Raw genomic sequence first — 26,231 nt, forward strand, 5'->3', positions numbered from 1 at the left:
TTCAGGAGCCGCCCTGATGGGGAGACCCGTGGGAGAGAAGTAAGCCTGGACGCAGTGGCCTCGCGGAGCAGGACCCAGCTCCCAGGTGCCCAGTGTCACCTGACCTGGAGTCTGATTCCCCACATGCCGGGCATTTTCCAACAGGCAAAACAAAAGAAAGCAAAAGGCCTTCTTTATCTCAGAGAACCTCTCGCTTTCTTCTGAATTGACAGGCTAAGGCTGCCCAGATCTGGAAAATGATGCTTTAAGATGTCAAGATTGAGACCTGCCGCTGGCCGCCTGGCCTATCAGGCCTGGGAGGAGTCACCCAAACTGTGTTCACAGTTAGCAGCAGGACGCAGATGTAATTTCTCAAAAGAGCCTTCCATGGCTATTCATCCAACAAATACTTTCTGAATTCCTCCCGTATGCCAGGCAGCAGCGAGAAATGTTTTCCTCAACATTTTCTAGCAGAGGAACACATTATGAGAGGTAGATGCATTCTTTTTTTTTTTTTTTTTTTTTTGAGAGGTAGGTGCATTCAAAGAAGAGGCAGTATCAAAGGGAGTGATCTGTATTTGTTGATAAAGGAAGGGTCACTTCTGATTACTCCAACATGTCTTTTTCCAAACACGCATTTTCCCAAAGGTAATAAAATAGTTACAGCAAAAAAAAAAAAAAAAAAAAAAAAAAAAAAAGCATTCCATTCTTTATCAGATACTGAGGCCTAGAGAAACACCATTCTCCTCCTTAAAAAAAGTAGACTGGCTATGCAGAATTCAGAAGAATCATCTGATTTATTCTCCTGATGGAGTAGGGTTCTTGCTATCTGATTTACTCTGTGGCTGTTTTTTTTTTTTTTTTTTTTTAACAAAAATTCCAATGAATGAATGCATCTGATTTAGAGCAAGTCACTACAAAGGGCGACACCGGGAGTGTCCTAACCGTGCAAGAGAGACAAAGCCAGGGTCCGACAGCTCAAGGCTTGTTAAAAAATCCTGGTGCTTTGGGGCACCTGGGTGGCTCAGTTGGTTTGAGAGTCCAACTTTGGCTCAGGTCATGATCTCGCGGTCAGTGGGTTCAAGCCCAGAGTCAGGCTTTGTGCTGACAGCTAGGAGCCTGGAGCCTGCTTTGGATTCTGTGTCTCCCTCTCTCTCTGCCCCTCCCCCACTTGTGCTCTGTCTTACTCTGTCTCTCAAAAATAAATAAGTGTAAAAAAAAAAAAAATTAAAAAAAAAAAAAAAAAAGGGGCGCCTGGGTGGCGCAGTCGGTTAAGCGTCCGACATCAGCCAGGTCACGATCTCGCGGTCCGTGAGTTCGAGCCCCGCGTCGGGCTCTGGGCTGATGGCTCGGAGCCTGGAGCCTGTTTCCGATTCTGTGTCTCTCTCTCTCTCTGCCCCTCCCCCGTTCATGCTCTGTCTCTCTCTGTCCCAAAAATAAATAAAAAACGTTGAAAAAAAAATTTCAAAAATAAATAAGTGTTAAAAAAATTAAAAAAAAATTCTGGTGCTTAAACCTTAGGAAGGTTAGTTATCAAGGCCAGATAAAAGTGAAGCAGAGGAAAAGCGCTCTGCGCTTTGGATAATAAGTCCCCTTCTGCAACAGAGAAGTGGGAGATACGGCCACTCCTTCTCTGGGCTGAGGAAGTCACACTGTGGGCTGGGCTGCAGCTAGGGCTCCCAGGTGACAGAGACGGCCCCCATCACAGCTGCTCCAGTGGGCAGGGCTGATCGCTGGGCCGGTCAGCTCTGCTAAGTATCCTGGGTAAGAATTTCCAACACGAGGGGCCATGGGTCTGGCTCCCCACCATGGGGCAATCTGCAGCAAGAGGAGAAACCATAACTGACAGCAAAATACCTCCAAACGGTCATGAGTTAAGTGACTCCTTTCCAGCTCAACAATCCGCATGAGAAAACGCAGACACGTCTATGCACGGTCTATGCCCACCGACTTGCACGGGACTGCGTGTGTGAACACCTCCCCCTGCGGAACCTGGCAGCAGAGTCAGGTCGGCACCGACGTTCCTGAAAAGCCACGCGGTGCCTGCGCTGAGCCTCACCTGGGCCTCTTGTCTGTGGTGGCGACACACATGTGCTGGGAGGGCACCGCCGTCCACTTCTTCGCCTCCGTGACGAGGGCTTCCGCATCCACCAAGCCAAATCCATAGAGATGGCTAACTGGAAAGACAGAGCCTTCAGACCCCGCCTCATCCTGCCCCCCAGGAACGGAGCGAGGCTCCGCGCTCACACTCCACTTGGCTCCCACAAAGGGCACCTGATCCACAACTGCCACGGGACAGACCACTTGTGTCACTCCGTGGCTGCAAGGGTGCGGGCCATCACCTGGAAGTCCCGGGCCGCAGGACCAGCCCTTCTGAGGACTGCTCCAAGATCCCAGCCACTTTACCCTCTCCCTGGTCTGTACTCCTTCAGGTCAGGGGTGCGGGCCAGCCAATGTGGCCCACTCCGGTGCTGAGTAGGAAAAGAAGTGTTTCCTACTCGGACCTATTACTTTCTTCCTGGGAGACGAGTTTGGGTTTCTGTATAGTGAAGGGACTCGTCGGCATCTGGGCTCCCTGAGTCATGAACCAGACAAGAGAAACAAAGCCTTAAACCCGTTGGTTCACGCGACCATGATGTGCAACAAACAAGAAAGCAGGGCCACGCTCATCTTTTTTGCTATCTTCTTGGCCTGCTAACCTCCCACGGCATTTGGGGAGAGGGGCACGGTGTGCGCACTTGTGAGTTGGCCTGAGCCAGTGTTTAATTTGGCCGTGGCAGGAGAGTTTCAAAGTTTAATTTAAGAGGCAAGGTCAAGAACTAGATACAATCTATTTTCCTATTTAATTAGGCCAACATTGAAATGTAGGTCAGCTCTTGTTACAGCACACGACTACCACCAGCATTCCTGCAAAACAAAGATGCATTAGGCCTGCCTGATCAATGGCTTTCTTATTAAAAGGAATGTCCCTTGGAACTCACAATAACACCACTTGCCCTATATTTTACACATACTAGTAGTATCAGGCTTGGTGTCAAAATAGTTGGGCCTCAGCTTCAGGAAAGGAGAAGAAGTCCTCCCTAACATACCATGGCTGAATGGAAATCTTTTTCAAGCATCTCTGGTAAGAAGCCATACAAACAAAGCCAATGGCACAGTCCTATAATTATCTGCTTAAGAGGCTCCATGTATCTGGGTTACAAGCCCTGACTGCAGGTTGATTTCATGGAACCTATGTCTGTCCCAGGCTGGATCGGGGGAAGAAGACTTGCTGTTCTAGGAGTTACTTTTATAACACAGACAGAAGTTTTATAGTTAGAAAGTAACTTACATAGCTATCTCAGGGTCCTCATTGTACACATAAGGAAACTGAGGGCCAGTTTCAAAATCGTATTGCTACTCAGGACTAAGAATGCAAGCTGCCCTTAGGTGGCACACAAATAAATATTATTTATTTATCTTAATAGTCATGGATTTGTTTGGATGTGCATTAGGAAGAAATAAAAGTACACACCAAACCTGTGTTTAACTAGATGTAATAAAGTTTCCTTTTATTTATTTATTTATTTAATTAATTTTTAAAAATATTTTTATTTATTTTTGAGACAGAGCATGAGCAGGGGAGGGGCAGAGAGAGAGGGAGACACAGAATCTGAGGCAGGCTCCAGGTTCCGAGCTGTCAGCACAGAGCCTGATGCGGGGCTTGAACTCACAGACCGTGAGATCATGACCTGAGCTGAAGTCGGACGCTTAACCGACTGAGCCACCCAGGCGCCCCTAAAGTTTCCTTTTAAAAAATATATTTTTTTTTAAATTTTTTTTTTTTCAACGTTTTTTTTTTTATTTATTTTTGAGACAGACAGAGACAGAGCATGAACGGGGGAGGGGCAGAGAGAGAGGGAGACACAGAATTGGAAACAGGCTCCAGGCTCCGAGCCATCAGCCCAGAGCCTGACGCGGGGCTCGAACTCACGGACCGTGAGATCGTGACCTGGCTGAAGTCGGACGCTTAACCGACTGCGCCACCCAGGCGCCCCTAAAGTTTCCTTTTAAAAAATATATTTTTTTGAAAGAGAGAGTGAGAGAGAAAGAGCACAAGCAGGGGAGGGGCAGAAGGAGAGAAAGAATCTTAAGTGGGCTCTACATCCAGCTTGGAGCTTGACCGGGGCTCGAGCTCACATGAGATCGTGACCTGAGTCAAAATCAAGAGTCGGAGGCTTAACTGACTGAACCACCCAGGCGCCCCTAAAATATATTTCTTTATGTAAAAAAAAAAATGCAAGCCAATTTAAAGAGAACTATTATACCAACACTGGTACGGGTGGTCCCTGGATGTGGGAAAAGTCATGATGTTTAGGGAACCCTGAATTCTACCGATCTTGGTTTTTTTTCCTTAATGTCAGTGTGAGGTCCCAGAATACCATCCTTAAATCTCTAGCTACATACGTCTCACTCTTGTGACACACAATCAAGGTCATTTGGGGATTCTTTTTGAGAAGCTCCTGTCAACCCTTTAATAGAGATTCCAGCAGGTGACCCAGTGGGCCCCCCAGGACTGGTTGACTGGTCCCCGCCCAGCCCAACAGGAGCCACCACCGCACCTTTATGACCAGCACCGTTGACTTTCCAATCATTTGCTTTCAGGTGCGCCGGCCTGGATGTCTTCACCAGCAGGTGCTGGACGTCCCTCCAGGTTAACTGGCTGCTGCAATGACACAATGACAGACCGCTGAAGTCCACACAGGTCAAAACAATGGCTTCACAGGACCATCCACTGTGGCACGACGGGAGCCAGCCCCGAGTGGGAACTTAAGGAATTCCCGAAGACTCCATTCCTCAGCAAGGGCTTATTTTATAACCTCTTTGTAAAGAATGGTTTCCAGGGATTAAACCCTAAGATAAAATAGTGCAACGGGTGACCTAAAATCCCTAGCGTTAAAAACCCAGCCCTGCTACCAAGGTGTGCCTGAGTGCTCAAGGCCTAGAGAGGAAATTGTGGTAGCGGAGAGAGGGACCTCCTTATTTTACAAGTACGAGGGGGCCTATTCTTCATCATAACAAGTAAATGGCTGTGGTGCATGACAGCATGCTTAAGCCATCATCTTCCCAGACCCTGTCGTTGTTTAGATCCACCTGCTACCAATTTGAGAGTTTAGTAATTCCCAATCTATAGTATATTTGTTTTGGTGCAAAGTGGAAACATCTCATTGAAAGAACACATGCCCACTAATAAAAATGCACAGATCAGAATTTTTTGAGTCTAAGATACATGGTCCCACCTTTTTAACGCCTCCGTAACCAGGATCCATCTTACAATGATAGATGATACTCTCTCATAACCCCCTCTGTCCACAGCATTAAGACCAGGTCGCAGACAGATGCTGTCTTAAATACAGTCTGCACCCCCTCCTCTTGACCAGTGCCTGCCCTAGCCCACAGTGGTTACAATGGTCTTCCCGATCACCCACTCTTTGTGCGTGCTTAAAAATATACATAACATAAAATTTACCCTCTTAACCATTTTTCTCTGTACAGTGCATGTCCTTGGTACCTTCCCATTGTTGTACATACATCACAAACTATCCATCTCCAGAGCTTTCTCATCTTCCCCAATTGGAATTCTGTCCCCATGAGACACTAACTCCCCGTTTCCTCTTCCCCCCAGTCCTCTGGCAACCACCATTCTACTTTCTGTCTCTATGTACGTGATGACTCTGGGAACCTTATACAAATGGGATCCTACAGTACTTGTCGTTTTGTGACTGGCTGATTTCACTCAGAATAATGTCCTCCAGGCTCATCCATGTTGTGGCAGGTGTCAGAATTTCCTTCCTTCTTAAGGATGAATAATATTCCATTGTTTGCATAGACCACATTTTGTTTATCCATACATCTATTGAGTAGGCACTTGACTTGCTTCCTCCTTTTGGCTATTGTGAGTCACACTGCTATGAACATGGGTGTACAAAGAGCTCTTCAAGTCTCTGCTTTCAGTTCTTTGGGTAGATACTCACCCGCAGAATTATAGGATCACATGGTAAATCTTTAAGTTTTTGAGGAACCACCACACTGGTTTCTACAGTGGCTGAACCATTCTATTTTTCCACCTCTTTGTCTGTTGTCCACTGGGACCTCACTGTGGTTTGAGTCTTGGGGCACAAGTATATTCCTCCATTGGGGCTCACTCTCCAGGCACTAGCCCCAGGCTTCTGGGATTTCTCCAGCATGTTCTTGCCACTGTGCCAATGACCTCACTGGCCTCCTGGCCATGTTCCCCCAGCCATGTCCATTAGTCCAGTTTCTAGGTCTTCGCTCGGCTCTCTGCCCCATATCCACTCCCCCTCCTGAGGCCCCGTGGCCAACCTCATAGTTCAAGGGGGTTTCTGAGGCTCCATGTGGCCCAAGGCTTCATACAGGCACAGGCTTTAGAGTTCAGCCAGGGGTGGGGCCACAGCCTTTGTTACCTGTGTGGCCTGACATGTTACTACTCATGTCGGCATCCTATCAAGTATGGCTAAAGCCAGTCCACCCAGGAGTTCAGCATAGCCAGGAAGCATGAACTTCAGAGTTCAGGGCAGCACAGAATGGGTGCAGAAAAGGACATTATTGGAAACGATCATGGGGTGCCTGGGTGGCTCAATCGGTTAAGCTTCTGACTCTTGATTTTGGCTCTCATGGTTTGAGAGTTCAAGCCCCAAATCAGGCTCTGCACTGCCTGTGTGGAGTCTGGTTGGGATTCTCTCTCTCTCTCTCTCTCTCTCTCTCTCTCTCTCTCTCTCTCTTTCTCTCTCTCTTTCTTCCCCTCTGTTGCTCTCATGCTGTCTCTCTCTCTCAAAATAAATAAATAAACTTAAAAAAAAAAAAAAGGAAACCATCTCATTATAAGGACTTCCATTTTATTTCAGACTCTGGTACCAAAATCACAAATATAGTCATCTGAAAAATACAGCTAAGAAATGGCATTGAAAATGTTTTTCAACAAAGAAGGGATTGATGGAAAGTCCCAAGACTGCCACAAACCAGGATGACCTATGCACAATTCTTACACGTGCGGGTCTTTCTTCATTTTTGTTACATGCTGTCCACAGGCCCTCCCTGACCCCCTGAGGCCTTTTCCACCTGGGACGATCTGGCTTTGCCCTGATGCCTTCTACCTACAAGTGAACAGTGTTTGAAGGCAATGCCAGGCAGGTGAGCAGCAGGCCTGCTCCCTGGACACGTGAGCTGGCCTCGTCTCCAATCTCCTCACCTCAGGCTTGCAGGGTCCCTTGTTACAACCCGTCCCTGCCTTGACCGGTCCTGCAGGCTTAAATGCTCAAAGCTGACACTGTTTTCTTTTCAGTTCAATAAAATTCTTTTTTTTTAATTTTTAAAAATATTTATTTATTTTTGAGAGAGAGATGGAGTGTGAGTGGGGGAGGGACAGAGAGAGAGGGAGACACAGAATCTGAACCAGGCTCCAGGCTCTGAGCTGTCAGCAGAGCCTGATGTGGGGCTTGAACTCACAAAGTGAGATCATGACCCAAGCTGAAGTCAGACACTTAACTCACTGAGCCACCCAGGCACCCTTAAGCTGATGCTGTTTTCAAGTTTGCTTGACTCGACACCTGTACTCTTCTGAGGAGCATCTAAAATACTGAGGAAGATGAGAGTTTTCATGTGTCCACAGGCCAAGTTTAATGGGACAAGCTGGCATGAAATGAAGCTTGCTTTCTATTTAGTTTTGACTAACAAAATTCCTTGCATGTTTCCAATAAAGAATGGAAGGAAATATAAAACAATGAATTGCTAAGTATGTGAATGCCACTTTCCACACAAGTAAGTAATTATTTAGAGTTGTTTGCTTTTTTTTTTTTTTTTTTAAAGAGCCTCAGGACACAGAAGCCAGTGCTTTGGCCTGCAAATCGAAAATAGTTAGTTATTCCTCTGTTAAACTGGTAGCATTTGAGTTGTATGCCCTTTTGCCTCATAGGAATCAACATGCAAACATACACAATTGTGAGGATTGAAGCAACCCAAATGTGATTTTTTGAATAATTTAAAATCTCATCTACAACTGGCAATTTCAAATGGCTGGCATGTTCCGAGCCAGTTTTGATGCCTTAACTGAATCTGTTTTTGACACCATAATTGCATGTTCTTTCTGACCCATCCAGACACTAACAACCTAGAGTTTTTATTTGGCTTACGACAGATGAAATGTCACCATTGCATTATCAATTTATCAACTAAAGTTTATAAAGATCAGCCTGTGGCCGCCTGAAGGGGGATTCTGGTATGTGACACAGCATGGGAGGTAGACTTGGGGTTCTGGCTCACCCAGCTCTCTGTGGCCCTACAAAGAGCAGGAGGGGGTGAGCTTTAACCAGGAAATGAAGGAGGGGCACCTGGGTGGCTCAGTCCGTTAAGCATCCGACTTTTGATTTCGGCTCAGGTCATGATCTCAAGTTTCATGAGACCGAGTTCTGCATCAGGCTCTGTGCTGATAGCATGGGGCCTGCTTGGGATTCTCTCTCTCCTGCTCTCTCTGTACCCCACTCAAAAAAAAATAAAAATAAAAAAACTTAAAAATATATACTAAAAAAATTTTAAAAAGGAAATAAGGGAAGGGATCTCTTCACGTCCCTTAAGGATGGCCTTGAAATGGAAGGAAATCCTGACCCATGCTACAACATGGATACACTCTGAGGACATTGTGCCATGTGTGCCAGTCACAAAAAGTCAAATCCTGTATGATTCCACTTATGTGAGCTGCTTAGCAGTCAAACTCATAGAAACGAAAAGTAGAATGGCAATTGCCAGAGCTTGGGGGAGGGGTTACAGGCAGTACTACGGGCTGAATCGTGTCCTCCCAAACTCATATATTGAAGCCCTCCCTCCAATACTCAGAATGTGACTGTATTTGGAGACACAGGGTCTTTAAAGAGGTAATTAAGGTAAAACGGGATCATTAGGGTGGGCCCTAATCCAATACGACTGGGGTCTTTATACGATTGGGGTCCCTAATCCAGTACGACTGGGACCTAGATACACACATAGATGGAGGGAAGACCGCCTGAGTACACGGGGGAGAAGGCGGAGTCTCCCACTTTCTCTGCCCCTCCCCCACTTGCAACGTTTCTGACTCTCTCAAAATAAACTTTAAAAAATGGTTAAAATGGTAAATTTTATGAGTGTTTTACTGTGTTAAAAATTTACAGAAAACAGGGGCGCCTGGGTGGCTCAGTCGGTTGGGCGACCGACTTCGGCTCAGGTCATGATCTCACGGTCCGTGAGTTCGAGCCCCGCATCAGGCTCTGTGCTGACAGCTCAGAGCCTGGAGCCTGTTTCAGATTCTGTGTCTCCCTCTCTCTCTGACCCTCCCCCGTTCATGCTCTGTCCCTCTCTGTCTCAAAAATAAATAAATGTAAAAAAAAAAATTTACAGAAAACAAAGGAAAAGAGGAGAAGACAAGTGGGAACTTACTTTGCTTCTAAAGCCAAGGCGATGATGCCCGCCACCATGGGGGCTGAAACCGAGGTCCCAGTGTGGCCGTCGGTACAGCGCTGGCGCAGATCCGTGGTGACCTGGGTGATAAGAGGCTAAGTCAGCTCCCAGATGTCGGAAGCTACTCAAGAGGCACTATGCATTCATATCTCTGCAGCCAAGCTTTTTTTTTTTTTTTAATGTTTGTTTATTTTGAGAGAGGCAGGAGGGGCAGAGAGAGAGAGAGGGAGAGAGAGAATCCCAAGCAGGCTCCGTGCTACCAGCACAGAGCCCGACATGGGGCTCAAACTCGGAACTGTGAAATGGTGACCTGAGCCGAAACCAAGAGTCAGATGCTTAACTGACTGAGCCACCCAGGCGCCCCTCTGCAGTCAAGCTTTGTGTCAGATACTCCCTGCTAATCTGCTTTGCTCGCATATGTAAAACACCGTCCCACTGCAGGGATGAGCTAATCACAGCCTGAGAACCAGGAGACAAGGGAGATGGAATACAAACAGCTGGAAGCAAGACAAACAGCTGGAAGCCGCATAACCTCCTTGCTGCAGGTGTGCGTGCTGAGACACAAAGGTAAGACAAAATGAAACAAAGAGGGCCTTCCATGGCAGAGTCCCCATGGTGAGACCACCTGCGCTAGCCCACAGGAATGACCCCCAAGTCACCCCTGACCTCAGAGCAGCTGGAAACATGCGGGGGGTGCCCAGGTGGCCCAGACAGCATCTCTGCCTTTAGTCAGAAGATCAGAGGTCAGTCATAGAAGGTCACAGATCACTCTCCACCAGGACGTCCTCCTTAGATCATTGACTGTGTCCCAAAGCACCCAGTTCCATCTGTAGCAGCGGACGAACCCGGTGAGTTCTCCACCTTCACAGCGCCTGCTGTACGGGACCACAAAGCTGGCCCTTCTCCTTGGGGAGGCAAAGCTGACTCAGCAAACTGCGGGGGCCTCGCATGCCTTCCTCTGAGGCACTGACTCCCAGCTGGGTGGGGAAATTGATTCTGGGCCCCAGTAGCACACAGCCTGATTTGCCCCTTGCCTTTGAGCTGAAATGAGGAAGCAGCACCAGGGAAATCACCCGATTTGGGTTGGGCTGTGCCACACCTGCTGCACTAGATGGGATTCTGGCCCTCAAGCTACTCCCCACGGGCTCTGCAGATGGGACTAAGGTTGCTGATCAGCAGACCTTAAATCATTGAGAATATCCTGGATTAGCCAGTGGGCCCAATGTAATCACAAGGGCCCCCAGAAGTGGAAGGAGGCAGAAAAATGTGTCAGAGAGATGAGGCAGAAGAGAGGCCCAAGCCATCATTGCTGGCTTTGAACACAGAAATGGAGAAACATAAGCCAAGGAATGTGGGCGGCCAGGAGATGCTGAGAACAGCCCTTAGCAGACAGCCCACCAGGAAACAGGAGCTCAGTCCTATAACCACAAGAAAGTAAATGCCGCCAAGAACCTGAACGAGCACAGAATGGACTCCCCACTAGAGCCTCGGGAAGGGAACACGGCCAGGCAGGCACGTGGATTTCAGCCTCAGGGGACTCAGAACAGAGACTCCGTGGAGGCTGCTGCACTTCTGACCTCCCGAACTTAAGCTAAGTTTGGGATAGTTGGTTACGACAGCAATAGAAAACTGATAGGGTCACCAACTGCAAGCCTCTAGTAGCCGATCTGCATAGCCCTGAAGCATGAATTGCCCTAGTGCTAACAATCCAGATCCTCTCCCAAACAGAGTATCTTCCTTCTTCACGTTCCGGCTGGGCTGCAATCACCCAGACAGGATCTAGCCTGTCTCTCTCACACACAGGAAGGATTGGATAGGAACACTGGCAGAGACCAGCCTGCTCCTCCCTCCCTGTTCAGCAGGACTGAGGCAACCTAATGTTAGGAAGGGCAGCTGAGGGTAGGGAAGTAGGGACAAGGATGCAACCTCCCTGACCCCAGGATCTTCATCTGCAAATGGGAACAATGCCACATCCTTTATAAGGTTTCTGGTGAAAGTCACAGCTGGCACCTGAAACATACTTACAATGGTGGCCCGTGAGGGAAACTGAGGGCATCTGGGCAGGAGGCCAAGCTCCCAAGGGCAGGTGAGGCCCATGAGAAAGGGCTACTGGGGAGCGAGCAGTGGGTCCTCCATACAGGGAGGAGATGGCTCAACCAAGTCAGGCAGGTCCCCCTTTCTGAGACCAAATGTCGTGCATGGTCTGCTCATGTTCAGCGAATGAAAGAGCCAAGGAATAATTGAGTAAGAGATGCTCACGTTAGGTGTCACTCCATTTATAAAGAGTCACGTGTCAGCACCAGGCAATCCCACCCTCCAGGCAAATGCTGCCTGGCATTCACTAGAGGGCATGGATGGGACAGAGCCTTGATTTCCAGTTGACAGCAAGCTGCCAAAAGTCCAGAGCTTGGAGGTTCTCTAAGGGGACTCAGAGCAAACGCTTGGCTCTAGTTGAGCTGAAAACAATAATAACAACAAACAAAAAATGCCGTCCATACTCTCAGAGAAGAATTCCAGTCCAGAGCAAGAACTGACTCACTCTCTCTTTTACCATCCTCTTAACTACACCCTTCTGACCCATGTTATGGCTCAGAGAAGGGACTTAAGAAAGAAAAAAGAATCAAGGCGTTTTGTAGCTAAGGTGTGTGCACACGCAGTATGATTAATTAAGCAAATAAAGCTGCAAGCCCTGCTCCCAGGGTTGAGAGACAGGGTCGTCCCGTAGGAAGCCTCTGGTACAAAGCGTTCAATGACCCAGTCTCCACCCCACACGCCTCCAGCCAGCAGGCCTGTTTAACAAGACTCCGGCAAGTTCGTGTTCAAATGAAGCTGGATTCCTAAACGAACAGGACACCGTGCAGAATCTCGGCCGCCTGTCCCAGGGGCACGTGCTCCAGTAGAAAAGGAAAATAAATTAATACCTTCGTTAACTAGCCCGGGCCACTGCCAGGCTGGTGGTGGAACAGCCGTGGCTGACCTTTCAACTGGTACAGAGCAAAGTGGGGAACAGGGAGCCTGTATGCTCCCGCAGAAAAACCTAAAAATAAATTTGCAAATAATTTCTCGAGATGCGATGAAGCAGCAGGAGAAATAAAAAAGATGCTAGTGAGCTTGCTTTCAAATTAAACCGTGTCTGGCCAGCTCCACGGTCTCATTTTTTAAACGTCTAAAAAGCAACTTAATGACTGTGCATTTGAATTCTGCATTAATTTCAGTTCAAAATCCTCCCCCTCTTTACTTTTCTTAAAGCAGGAAAGCCTGTAGGGAAAAAAGAAACACGGATTCCACCCATATGCTAAACGGAAACACTTTTTAAAAGAGAAATCACACTGATGTCCATTGAAGTGAAAGTAACAGACAGAAAAACCAGTGCTCAATTTGAAGGGTCTGGGGCAAGTGCTTTTGTTAGGGAGAGGATGGCCTGGAAGAACACTTAGATCTCTAAAATGTTTCAGTATAAAACCAAGACTTTCCCTTCCTCTCTTTGGCACATTGAAACTGAACCGGTCAGCTGGATCCCAAGCGATGTGACCACAGAAATTTAGAGAGCTAAAAGGAGGCACAGTGCTGAGAATGCACCCCATTCTTAAATGCTATTTTTAGATCTCTGAAGCCAGAGAGGGTTTTAATCGGTATTTTGTGCAAAAATTAGAAAGGCAGGGCCTGGGGAAGGTTGCCAAGGGACTGGGGTTTCCCTCGAGGTACAACCAGTTCGCTGATGGGGGAGGTTGGTACCCTGGGAGCCAGTACAAACTGGCCTCAGGGAAAAGAAACTTGTCCCCAAAGGGCTGGAGGAGCAGATCCTAAGCTCTCCACCTGGCCAAGAGGACTCACAATTTTCCGCTCGTAGAACGCCCCGCTGCTGTAGGTGGTGGCCAGGGTGGACGCACACTCTTCCAGGTACCACGGCTTGTAGCCATTCTCGGTGGTGCTGCTCACGGAGATGGTGTAGATGCTGTTGGTGTAGCCATCACAGGAACAGTGGTCCCCCTCTCTCCCACCATTCCCAGATGCCCAGACGAAAATGGAGCCCAGGCCCTGCCGACCCTAGACAGGAAGGACAACAAGGTGTCAGTCAGCCCCGGCAGCTACAACTTCGAAGAGTGGGTCTCATACCAGCCCGGAGTCCTTCCCTTGGAATGTCCCTTCCAAGGGTCTAAGAAGGATGCATTCAGGGGTGCCTGAGTGGCTCAGTCGGTTGAGCATCCAACTTCGGCTCAGGTCATGATCTCACGGTTCACGAGTTTGAGCCCCACGTCGGGCTCTGTGCTGACAGCTCAGAACCTGGAGCCTGCTTCAGATTCTGTGTCTCCTTCTTCTGTCTCTGCCCCTCACCAACTTGTGCTCTGTCTCTCTCTTTTTCTCTTAACAGTAAATAAACATTAAAAAAAAAAGGATGCATTCAGATTGTATGATGCTACCAAGGACATGGTTCTGTGGGCCCCTGTTTTATTTTAAAGGATTCTTTTATTTTTTTAATGTTTATTTATTTTTGAGAGAGAGAGAACATGAGTAGGGGAGGAGCAGAGAGAGAGAGGGAGACACAGAATCTGAAGCAGGCTCCAGTCTCTGAGCCATTCAGCGCAGAGCCCGATGTGGGGCTTGAACCCACAAAGCTTGAGATCATGACCTGAGCCAAAATAGGATGCTTAACTGACTGAGCCACCCAGGCACTCCTCCTGTTTTATTTTAATAGAGCACTTCTGCCTGTGGTGACAGGCTTAATGCTGCAGAATCACAGATTGCACTGAGGAGATGGCCCAGAAAGACCTCTCTGTTCTTCATGGGAAAATCAAGGGCCTTCAAACAAGCTGTTCTATTCCAGAGCCATGCCTGTAATTTCCATCGTAATGTCCCATCATCACAACGAGCAGTATTACTGAGATGAAAAATTGATGGCTGAATTTATAACATTAATTTTTCTGGACTGAAAGAGCTGGTCCTGTGAGGCAGAGGGTGAATTTTCTTAAAAACCCAGTGGAAAAGGCACATATCTTAGAGAGCAAGCTAATTTTTAAAAATTGTTTAATGTTTATTTATTTTTGAGAGACAGAGCATGAGTAGGGGAGAGACAGAGAAAGGAGGAGACACAGAATCCGAAGCAGGCTCCAGGCTCTGAGCTGTCAGCACAGAGCCTGATGTGGGGCTCGAACCCATGAACCATGAGATCATGACCTGTGCTGAAGTTAGATACTTCATGGTGCTCCAGAGCAAGCTAATTTTTGAGAAGAGGGGGTGGGACTGTGAATTCTGGGTGAGGACTGAACAGGTAAAAAGGGTCATGGTCCAGAATGCCCTGGCTGCTCATGGCTATCTTATGAGGGCTTCCCAGTGTCCCCGCCATGGGTCCGCATTAAAGCAGTCAGATGGTCAATGCCAGCCAAGGCCAGCGCTTCACCTGTACCTAGGTTTTTATTTTTAGGAACGCATACAGGAGAGCAAGTGTTTGAGAGGCAGTGGTGGTCAGGGTAGCTTCCTGCAGCTCTGTTCCATCCCACATCCACAGAAGCAATGATTTCTGATCCAACCAAGTCACAAACACCAGCTAAAGATGAACTAATCCAAGACAGAGCTCACCATTCTGCCCAAGTGGCTGGACCCATTGGTGGTGCACAGCCAGCCCCAGAGAGCAGTGCCAACACCCATGTGGGTGAAACTGGACCCACAGGGCTGGTAACTTTGATGTCCTTGCCGAGGACCCTTCTTTCCAAATAAGTGGGAGGAAATTGATACTTATGCCCAACAACTGGCCAATTCAAAGAAAACCTGCAACAGAATTCTGCGATCCCCACAGAGTCCAACTGAAGCCTTGCTGCTGACTCAGGGGGCATTACGCTCACTCTGAGTTCAAGTCCATCCCAGGCTGAGTAGATCTAACTGCTCTGAAAGCCCCATGACGTTCCACTTTGTAGACCAAATGGACTATAGTTCTTTGCCCTTTTGTGCCTATTTGTCATGACTCTGACATTTCCTCCAGTTTCCAACCTGAGGCTCTCAACACAGTCCACAGAGGTCTCTCACGCCTACGCAATCCCGCTGCTCAAAGCTGCCTCACTCACTCCACTTTCCACATGTCCCAGGGGGGACTGTCCACATGGCCATGAGCTCCACAGAAAGGTTACTCACATTTAGCCAAAAGGTCAACCTTCTGGAAGAAAGGCACAAAGTACCTTAGAAATGGGTGTGTCTGTATGTAATTCTCTTTGAAACTAGTTCAAAGAAATGGAAATCCAAATAAAAAGGTATTTAACCCATCAGAGCCGATCTTTATTCCATGCGGATTATTTATTTATGAAACACTGTCATTTTGCTAAGTGGGGCCTATAATCTTATTGTTCCAGAAGCACAGACGATGCCTCCACACAGCATTCCTCGTACTGGAGCATGCACACAGGTCACTGGGGGCTTTGCTCCATGGCAGACTCAGACTTGGCAGGTCTAGGGGGAGCCCCGAGATTCTGTATTTCTTTAAAATAGTTTACTTTTTTTTTATTTTTAAAAAATGCTTATTTATTTTGAGAAAGAGAGAGCCAGACAGTGAGCAGGGGAGGGGCAGAGAGAGAGGGAGACAGAGAATTCCAAGCAGGCTCCACTCTGTTAGTACAGAACCCGGTGTGGGGCTTGAACTCACAAACCACGAGATCAGGACTGAGCCAAAATCATGAGTCAGATGCTTAGCTGACTGAGCCACCCAGGCTCCCCAAGATTCTGTATTTCTAATGAGCTCCCAGGTGATGCCCGCGTGGTTGCTTCTGGACTCCACTTTGGGTAACAAGGGCCTAAAGTGCCAAAGGCATATATATGCCACCTTACACCACACAGTTACTCCTAGACCAATCCATTCTCTCAGGTGTCGAGGCATCAAAAACCTTTCTCCTTCCTGAAAAGTCTCCTAAAAAGAATGTGAAAGTGAGGTGGAGAAAATACCCAGATCTGAGGTGTGGGAGATGTGTTCGCTGTTTCTTTCGTGTTCATTTCCCAGGTCATGGAAGCCACAGGGCAGAAGTTATAGGAGACAACAGGTTCAACCCCAGCCATGAACTTGTATTTCTGTTCAGGACAGTCATAACCTCAACTGGATCAAAACCTATTTCAGAGTGCTGCCTGGGAGGTGAAGGGTTCATCTGTGAACTCCGAAGCACCATTCCTGAGGGCTAGCAAATGCCCGGCATCTGGGCAAGGCCAGCCTTTCCAGCCTCAGCCATGTTGCATGTCCCCTTTGGGATGACAAGCTACGTGAGGGGTAAAGCTTCCTAAGGACCGGGGCGCCTGGGTGGCACAGTCGGTTGGGCGTCCGACTTCAGCCAGGTCACGATCTCGCGGTCCGTGAGTTCGAGCCCCGCGTCAGGCTCTGGGCTGATGGCTCGGAGCCTGGAGCCTGTTTCCGATTCTGTGTCTCCCTCTCTCTCTGCCCCTCCCCCATTCATGCTCTGTCTCTCTCTGTCCCAAAAATAAATAAAAACGTTAAAAAAAAAAGAAAAAAAAATTAAAAAAAAAAAAAAAGCTTCCTAAGGACCAACATTAGGCACATCCCTATGCCAAATTATGGTCTCTGAAGTCTCCAAACCACATCGTCCACCAGAAATGAAGTCAGACTTGACAGAAAAAGACTGTAGGTGACAAATGGGGCACCGAGGAGGAAAAACAGATGGGGGAATGTGGTCTGGTTTGAGATCACCAAATTTCTAGGAGGATTTTCAGTGACAACTTTAGATGGCTACGATTTAAGGCTCCCTATATGATATATTTTACTTCAGAATGACTGAAAAAAAATGAAATGACCTCAGTATTTCAAGCAACTGTGACAAGAATGACAGGGAACCACATGGTCCCTTCTGCAGCTTCCTCACCCCCCCTGACAGCCTGATAAAGCTGACGCTGCTCGGAATTCGGCACGCAAAGAGCCCCTCTCTGCAGCTCCAGGCTTTCCAAAGTCCTCCATGGGTTCGTCTACACAAACCCAAGTAAACTGAGATACCAAAAAATTGTTTGAAAACAATTTGGGGCACCTGGGTGGCTCAGTCAGTTAAGCGTTGGACTCTTGATTTCGGCTCAGGTTGTAACCTCATGGTTCGTGGGATTAAACCCCATGTCGGGCTCTGTGCTGACACCATAGAACCTGCTTGGGATTCTCTCTCTCTCTCTCTCTCTCTCTCTCTCTCTCTGCTCCTCCCCCACTCACACATACACACTGTTTCAAAAATAAATAAATTTAAAAAACTTAAAAAAAAAAAGAAAGAAAACAATCGTTTACTTATCCAGGAAATGGGAGGCCCTGTCCTAAGACATCAGATCTTTAGAAATCATCTTCTAGAATAACACATGTTTAGGATTAACACCATTCAAAGCAGTGTCTTCCACACAGAAAATGTGATCTCTAGTTTATAGCTTAAATTAAGCTTAACTTTTAGGATGTTCCACTTGTCACCAAGAGTGAGATCCATGTGATCTAGTGGGTGGTAGGAGCTGAGTACTGGGAAGATAAGATATTTTTACCGGGCAGCCCCTTGTAGGCAGCAGCTGACTTGGTCACAGAACCTTCCGGCACCTGGCACAGCTCAGGTGCTCAGCAACCTGACAGAAGCAGCCTTTGCATTTTCTTGGAGTTATGGGGGTGAGGGGTGGGGGCAGGCAAAGGAGGCTGTGTGGTGTGGTGTCACAGGCATGACCATAAGGTCAAATGCCAGGTTGGGAGCATTCTAACACATAAATGCTCAAACTCTACAAAAAAGTAATAGAAAATGGCCAAACTCAATACATCCAGAAAAGCGATCAAGTCATATTATTTAGAAGAAAGAAATAATGAACAGGGTTTAAAAAAGATGGCTCCTCTATGGGGCAGGGCCAGGGGTTGGGCAGAGGGTAGACAAAGAAAGGTTGCCTTTAACACAATCTTCTGATAATATTTAATTTATTCATTAACTATTTACTAATCACATTTTAATCATGGTGCATAGGTTACAATAAGTAAGGACTTTAAAAAAATGTTTTAAAGCATAAACAATAAGGGGCACTGGGTGGCTCAGTCGGTTAAGCCTCTGACTCTTGATTTAGGCTCAGGTCATGATCTCACAGTTTCGTGAGTTCAAGCCCCGTGTGCTGATGGTGTGGAGCCTGCTTGGGATTCTCCCTCTTTCTCTGCCCCTCACCCACTTGCACTCTCTTTGTCTCTCTCAAAATAAATAAATAAACTTCAAAAAAAAAGATTTATAAAGCACAAATAATAAAATGGACTTGAACCACCCTCCTCCCCAGCCCTTCTCCCCCATCTCCAATAGAAGTCAGAAGTATGAATGCTGACCCAGGGACGCTTGGACTTCCTGCCCAAACCCCTGCCAGCATCGCCAGGCCATACCCTATACTCTGGGCTGGGCCTTGTTGGGCCACCCAAAGCCACCCGGACACTGACCACAACTCTGTCTGCCTGCTCCAAGAAGCTGTCCTCACCCAGAAATCTGCCGCACCACCTGGCTTACAAGAACTGGGTCATCTCCAGTCCCTCCTTCCCTTCCCCCTGCATTTTTGACTCCCAAGGACCCAGAACTAATGATCACAGAGTGACTGTGGGTGGGCCTCCTGGTGGGTGGAGGAGAAGAAGGCTGCCAGCTTCCTCTGCTTCCCCTCAGCTGGTCAGTGGAGAACCAGTGCTTGGATGTTTGCTCTGTTTAGTCCCTGGTGAGGCTCCACCCAAGAAATCCTAAACACATTAGGCTGTGTGCTGGCACTGAGGGCAAAAAGGCCAGCCTTCCTGCTTTGGAGGCCCTAGATTAGCAAACGCTCGTGACGGACACAGGAAGTTCCACGGCTGGGTGTTTCCATGGGCAGGTGGTCCGAGGCTCAGGACACCCCTTCCACCTGCACATTCCAGGTTAACAGGCCAGGTAGTTGGACTAAGAGCCCGGCTGCCCACCTTCACATACCCCTTGGCTGGGGGCTGTCAGGCTTCAAGGCACAGAGTCCTGGGCTTGGTGGGTGACCAGCTGGCACCTGCTGAAATAGCCGTTCTATGACAAGGTGAAATTCTTCTGCTCTGGATGGTAGAGAGCCACCTCCCTGAGCCCCTAAATGACTTCTCCCTCACACTGGTCCTAGCACAGTAGGGCCATCCTGGTCCTCTTTTGGGGCTCTGGCTTGTGTCACTCTGTTTTTAATTGCTAAAAACTTTTTTTTACCCTTCCCCCCCGCCCCGCCCCTGAGAGATCCACCGAAGCCCTGAACAACTCACACCTTTTTAATGCCATACTCGAAGGCTTGTTTAGCCAGGCGGCCAGGCCCATCCACAGTCTTCCCGTCGTCGTCCGGCCCCCAGCTCGCGCTGTAAATGTCGATGTAGTTGGGTCTGATGCCCAGAGACTTGGCCTCAACCACATCCGTCACGTCGCCGTCCAGCATGCGGATGCCTGCAAGCACACAAGGGGGCTCCATGCACGCCTGCTCTGCACTTGGGAGGGTGGCAGAGACCGTGACCCCAGGGCACAGGGGTACGGCCAGGGAGCCCCACACAGTTCTGGAGCCTTCCAGTGTCATTCTGGAAAGCTTTCCCCCCATCCTGTGCTGGCCGAGGTGAAGGACTTCAAATACCATCTGGGGCCACGCTGTGGCGTCCCCGACATAGGACAGCAGCAAAGGAAATATAAGTGTTTGGAAAATATAGGATTTAAGCAATTTCCTCAGTAGCACGATATCATTCTGGTATTTAACAACAGAACATATTAGACGTATTATGATTATTATTTCTCGAACAGAACTCTGGGGTCATTTTCAACTTTCCCTGCTGTCAACAGTTTATTTCTCCTTTTTAAAAAACATGACTCCGTCTCTGATTTGTAATTAGGAGTTTTTAACCTGAAAGACGGAAGGCCTCCCCCTAGCATATCAAGGCGGGGGGTGGAAGGCATCTTATATCAGTGTATGTTCTGGTTCCGGGTTCCCCAGAGGGCTCTTTAGGTGCTGGGGAGTACAGATTCCTCAAGAGCACCTCAAAAGGAGAGGGGGTGAGCCAGGAACCTCTTCCGAAGCCTGCCTCCTCGGCCAGGGGTCCCCTGCCCACCCTGGGCCCAGCATTTGCCTCCGTTAATGATTACACTCTGTACCCAGCAAGTGTGGTACCCCTGTGCCTCACCCAGAGAGGGGGTCTTAGCGATGCTGGGATGTGACTGGGAAGCAAGGGTAATGATGGCCACCAGCATGTCCTGCCTGGACGCAGAATGGGACCTCTCTGAGGCTCAGAAAACCTGTGCCCTCTCACCCCGGATCAGCGCTCTCTAGGTGACTCCTCGGGGACCACAGCCACTCCGCTCAGAGGTCCCCAGAAACCCCTCCTCCACCAGGCCCAGCTCCATGTGTGTGGTGGCCATGCCAACGAATTTTAAATCTTGAGCTATTTAAGACATAACAGGAAAGAGGACTTTTTCTGATTATAAGCATCACATATGCTCTTTGCAGAAAGTTTGGAAAATAGAGAAATAACTAGTGATAATATTTTGGTTATTTTCTTCCAGTATTTTTCTTTGGCCACAGCATGCACTTTCTCTCCAAGTTCTTTTTTTACCACAGAACCTCATACAGAACATTTCCCTGCGCCATTAAAGACTCTTCTAAGACTCGATTGTTAATGGCCGCAGCTTACCCTCCCGTGCACCCCAGCCCAGGCGGCACTTTCCCCGAGGTTTGCCTCACTGAGCAGAGAGGCCCCCACCTCCCCCAGACTGGGCTGGATCTACTCATGCAATATCCCAGAATCTGCGTCGACAAGAGAGCACATATGCCAAAAATAGAAACGTGGAATACAAATGACTTTAAAAGACAGAACGGTGACTTTTCCCCAGGATGAAAAGAAATGGTACAGGGCTCAGGCAGGAGGAACCACAAGAAAGAGACTCTTTGAGGGGATACCCTCCCCAGGGGCTCAGGGACAGATGTGGGATGTGGATTAAACCTTCCTGTCCCACCCATTTTAACTGGAATTGTGGACATACCTTGCTGTCCCTTTTGATGGATAGTTGAGAGGCAGAGATCCCTAACATAAATTTCGAATGATACCTAATCTCTCACCTAGTAACACAGGGATCGTAGACGAACAACTAACAGTACTTTATGATTTGTCAGGGTGAGAAACTTCCTACCTACAGAGAATGTGAAGATGATTTAAATGCAGTAAATTCTTCCACCCTATCAACTTGTCCTGCCTGGTTTTTGAAGGTTCAGGTCGTCCTGAAATGTTCTCCTTCAGGCCCGTCCTAACAATTCTGGTTGTGAGTTGAGAGAGAAAAGGTAAGAGGCACCGTGCAGGGTCCCTGGGAAGCCGAGTAGGACAGTTGTGCTGATAGGAGGAGGGAGGGCCACCATAGGGCACACTATCTTGGCCCTGTGCTTACGTGGGACACAAAGCAAACTGGAACCGCTTACTCCAGAAGCCTGGAAATCGTACTCAAAATCAATGTCAGAGAAATTTATAGCAAAACAACAGTGAGACTGAGGTCTGGGAGACATCAGGAGTTCAGTGACAGGGCCAAGAGCCATTTGGGAGTGTTTCGGCACAGGCAGTGACAGAAGGTGGTGCTGGAGTCATCAGAAGAACCATGTCTTTATGGCGGAAAGACCTTAAAAATGAGAAGCAGAAATAAATTCTAACTTCAACCCTGTCTGTTCTATCTTCTGGCTCGCTATCTATTTCCCTTCCTCTCTTTACTACCTATTATGGACTGAATGTTTGTGTTCCCCCACATTCACACGCTGAAGCCCCACCCCACCCGTGTGGTGAAGACAGGAGTTTTAGGAGGTAATTAGCTTTGGATGAGGTCATGAGGGTGGGGCCCCCACGATGGGCTTAGTGCCCTTATAAAAAGAGTCCGCAGACAGCTTGCTTCTTCTGTCTCTCTCTACCGCATGAGGACACAGAGAAGTTAGCCATCTGTGAACCACCAGGTGGGCCCTCACAGAGGAGCAGAATGAACAAGCACCATGACCTTGGACTTCCAGCCTCCAGAACTGTGAGAAGTAATTGTTGTGTAAGCTCCCAGTCTGGAATTTTGTTATGGTGGCCCCAGCTGATGCAGACAGGACCTCAGCTGCCTGGCTTAGGATGGGCCAGGAAGCCACCACTGTTCACACACTAAGATGGCACCACATGGCCAGTAGATGTGGACTCCTGTCACCGCTCCCGAGGAGTGGCCCATGGAGCAGAGCTCTCTACGGACAGTGTGCCATGGGACCAGCAGGAGGGAGGTAGGGCATGCCACGGGTGACAGTCCTGCCGTGACCACTAACTAGTGACTCTGGGAATTACCCCATGTCACTGAGCCTCCATTTCCTATAGATTGCATTGATGAAAGTTATCATATCTACAAAGGTGCCATAAAAGCTAAAAAAGAGGGGTGCCTGGACAGAGATGCAGAGATCCAAAGAGACACAGATTCCGAAGCAGGCTCCAGGCACTGAGCTGTCAGCGCAGAGCCCGATGTGGGCTCACCAACTGTGAGATCATGACCTGAGATGAAGTCGGACGCTTAACCGACTGAGCCACCCAGGCGCCCCAGTTTTTTACCTTTGTTTTAAAAACATATGCCTATTTGATAATGTATGAAGGATCATAAGTTACATACATGTTAGTGGTAAAGCCTAAGGAAACTGACACTCACAAGCCCTCCATCTATTCAATGTAAATATAAACATGACCCACTGGGGTCTCTACCTATGCCCTGCCCCTCACAGAGGAAATTACTCAGAATTTTGGACTGTCTTTTCATAACCTTTTTTTTTTTTTTCAAATAAAGGGATGCTTATTATATGGTTTTAATGTTTATTTTTGGGAAAGAGAGAGAGACAGAGCATGAGCAGGGGAGAGGCAGAGAGAGAGGGAGAAAGAGAATCCAAAGTAGGCTCTAGGCTCTGAGCTCTCAGCACAGAGCCTGATACAGGGCTTGAACTCATGAACTGCCAGATCATGACCTGAACTGAAGTCGGATGCTTAACGGACTGAGCCACCTAGGCGTCCTCATTGCCTTTTAAAAACTAGTGTTTTAATACAATTGTATGCATGCTTAAATAACATATTGCTTCCTTTTGCTTGTACTGGGAATTAATCCTTCATTGGTTAGACACATTACCACTATCTTCTTTCAGTTGAAGCCTTGTCTTCTCACTTTATTTATGGTATCTTTTGCTAGACAGAGATACTTAATTTCAAAGGAGTAAGAACAACTTCCCTTTGAGGATCAAGGGAGTTATAACGGAAGCCAAATTTATGTGAGTTCATTGGGATCTATTGCGGGGTTCCTTTCTCCCTTTTATAGGTGGGGCAGATCCACTTTTTACATCAGCTCAGTGTACTTTCTTTCTTTCTGATTTCTGGGTGGACACGATGAGTCCGGGTGATCTGAAAGGTTACCTTTCTTCAGTCACTGGTCTCTGTGCTCAGGGCTTCCCTCTGTCAGAGACACTGGGCCCAGGTGCTTACTTAGCCATCAGCCCAAAGAGAGGGGCCATAACCAGTAGTACAGGATGTTGGCAGTGTGCTGTGGCAACGGTGTGGCCTCTGGCGAGATTAAAGAGCAGCTCACAGTGGGGGAAAGAGAACAGGGGTCAGAGAGTCCTGGGGTGGGATCCCAGCTCTGTCTAACCTCAGACCAGGATCTCAACCTCTCTGAGCCCTTGTCTTCCACAATATTTACCTGGCGGAATAGCTGAGAGAGTTAAATATATGTTGAGGCCATAGTGCCTGGTGCTGTTCGAGAAATGGTCGCTTTTTCTTTATATCCTTATGTTCCACAACAGGCTTTCCAGGGCAGCAGAAGGCCTTGACAGCCACACAGGCAGCCAAAATCAATTCTGATGTTCTAGTGCCGAAATGCAACCTGTTATTCTAGACTTCTCCATGCAAGTTAGAGGTGTTGGAATGCCTACCTTTAAACAAATATGTATTTATTTTGAGAGAGAGAGAGAGAGAGAAAGAGAGAGAGCACGGGGAGGGGCAGAGGGAGAATCCCAAGTGGGGCTCAATCCCACAAACCAGGAGATCATGACCTGAGCTGAAATCAAGAGTTGGGATGCTTAACCGAATGAGCCACCCAGAGGCCCCTGAATGCCTACTTGTTAAAAATTTCAGTATAACTAGCATACAGCATTATATTAATTTCAGTATACAATATGGTGATTCAACAATTCTATGCATTACTCAGTGCTCGGTGCCTCCTCTTGAACGCGAAGAACGAGATGCCAGAAGACATCACAGATCTGTAAAAGCAGACAACCAGAATGATTTCTCAATACCTCTCCCGATGCTTTTCATCTCAGAAGAAGACTGACAGGTGTGTGAGGAAGGAAGCATAATGTATTTAGATTTTAATGAAGCATCTATTTTCCCCCACGCTGACAAGTTGCCAACAAAGAAAAGGTAAATATTTTCAGAGCTCCAATATTAGCTTTAAATGTGAATGGTTCTCTGGAAATGCCAACATGAAGAAAAACAGTAATTGTTTCTCTAATGGAAATGAAAGACCCATCCATTTGCTGTACATTGTCCGGAACAACAACAACAAAATTTGGACCAATCATGTGGAAGGCCAGTGAGCTCCAGGTGGTGGGCGTGCTCACAGGTGCGGCAGCGTTGCAGGCTTCAGAGCTCACGGTGACAGGGCGAATGTGCTGACGGGTCCACCCCGAGGACCGGTCTGTGGGAGGATCACTGAAGAGAAGGAAGATGGTGCTTATGCGTTCTGGTGTGCACAGAAGCTGTGTCCAGGAGCGAATCACACAGGCTGGCCTCACTTTAAACAAGATGTGCTTTCCTATAAAACTGCCTGAACCCAATAATATTTTACATGCCCTGGAGAACCTGCTGAAATGAAGGACTGTACAAGTCTCTTGGTCAAGTGTAAATAACCAACAGCACTTTTTCCATAGTGACCTGTCCTTCCTCCCCTCTCCCTGCTACGAATTTATAGTGTGACTTTCCAAATTACCAGCCTAGCAACGTGCTGTTGACCCTGTGAAGTGGCATGAGACACAGCAGTTCCCCTGAACTTTCTGAAGAATCTCCATGTTAAAAGGCATGGCAAGGTCAGTGTGACCAGATTTGGAGACAGGGTATAAAGAGGTATTTAAGCTAAAATGAGGCCATCTGGGTGGGTCCTAATTCCCTATGCCCGGTGCCCTTATAAGAAGAGGAAATTCAGGGGGCACCTGGGTGGCTCAGTCGGTTAAGCATCCAACTCTTGATTTTGGCTCACATCATGATCTCACAGTTTGTGAGTTCCAGCCCCGCATCAGGCTCTGTGTTGGCTGTGTGGATCCTGCTTGGAATTCTCTCTCCCTCTTTTCTCTGCCACGTGTATGCTCTCTCTCTCTCTCTCTGTCTCTCTCTCTCAAAAAATAAACTTAAAAAAAAAAGAAGAGGAAATCCAGATATGGGCAACGCACAGACCAAGTGGTGACCATAGGAGGACACAGTGAGAAGCAGCCATCTGCAAGCCAAGGAGAGAGGCCTCAGTAGAAACCAAACTTGCCAAAAGCTTGATCTTGGACTTCAAGGCTCCATAATTGACAGAAAATAAATTTCAGCTGGTGAGCAAGGAGGCACCAACTAAATGTATTTAGATTTTAAATCTTTTGGCTTCCGAAGGGGACAAGAAGATGGTAACAAAAAAAGGGGGCAAGGTGAAGAACACACACACACACACGCACACACCCCAATGCAAGAAGTCAGTGATCAGCCCAGCTTGTTAATGTCTAGAGGAAGGCAGGGGAGCAGGATGAGCTGGGCCCAC

General features: G+C 47.8%; 1 protein-coding gene across 2 annotated transcripts in view; it reads right to left on the reverse strand.

The window, feature by feature from the left end:
- PCSK6 (proprotein convertase subtilisin/kexin type 6) overlaps positions 1–26,231 on the reverse strand; it is a 193,216-nt gene that overhangs the window by 72,512 nt on the left and 94,473 nt on the right. For both annotated transcript variants that reach the window (XM_030317512.1, XM_030317511.1), the window contains exons 7-11: positions 19,693–19,865; positions 13,300–13,512; positions 9,445–9,545; positions 4,581–4,684; positions 2,039–2,156 (exon numbers count right to left, since the gene is read on the reverse strand). In XM_030317512.1, coding sequence (XP_030173372.1) covers positions 2,039–2,156; positions 4,581–4,684; positions 9,445–9,545; positions 13,300–13,512; positions 19,693–19,865 — 709 coding nt within the window. The remainder of the gene's footprint in view (positions 1–2,038; positions 2,157–4,580; positions 4,685–9,444; positions 9,546–13,299; positions 13,513–19,692; positions 19,866–26,231) is intronic.

The sequence above is a fragment of the Lynx canadensis genome, chromosome B3 (genome assembly GCF_007474595.2).
Source record: "Lynx canadensis isolate LIC74 chromosome B3, mLynCan4.pri.v2, whole genome shotgun sequence".
Classification (NCBI taxonomy): Eukaryota; Metazoa; Chordata; class Mammalia; order Carnivora; family Felidae; genus Lynx; species Lynx canadensis.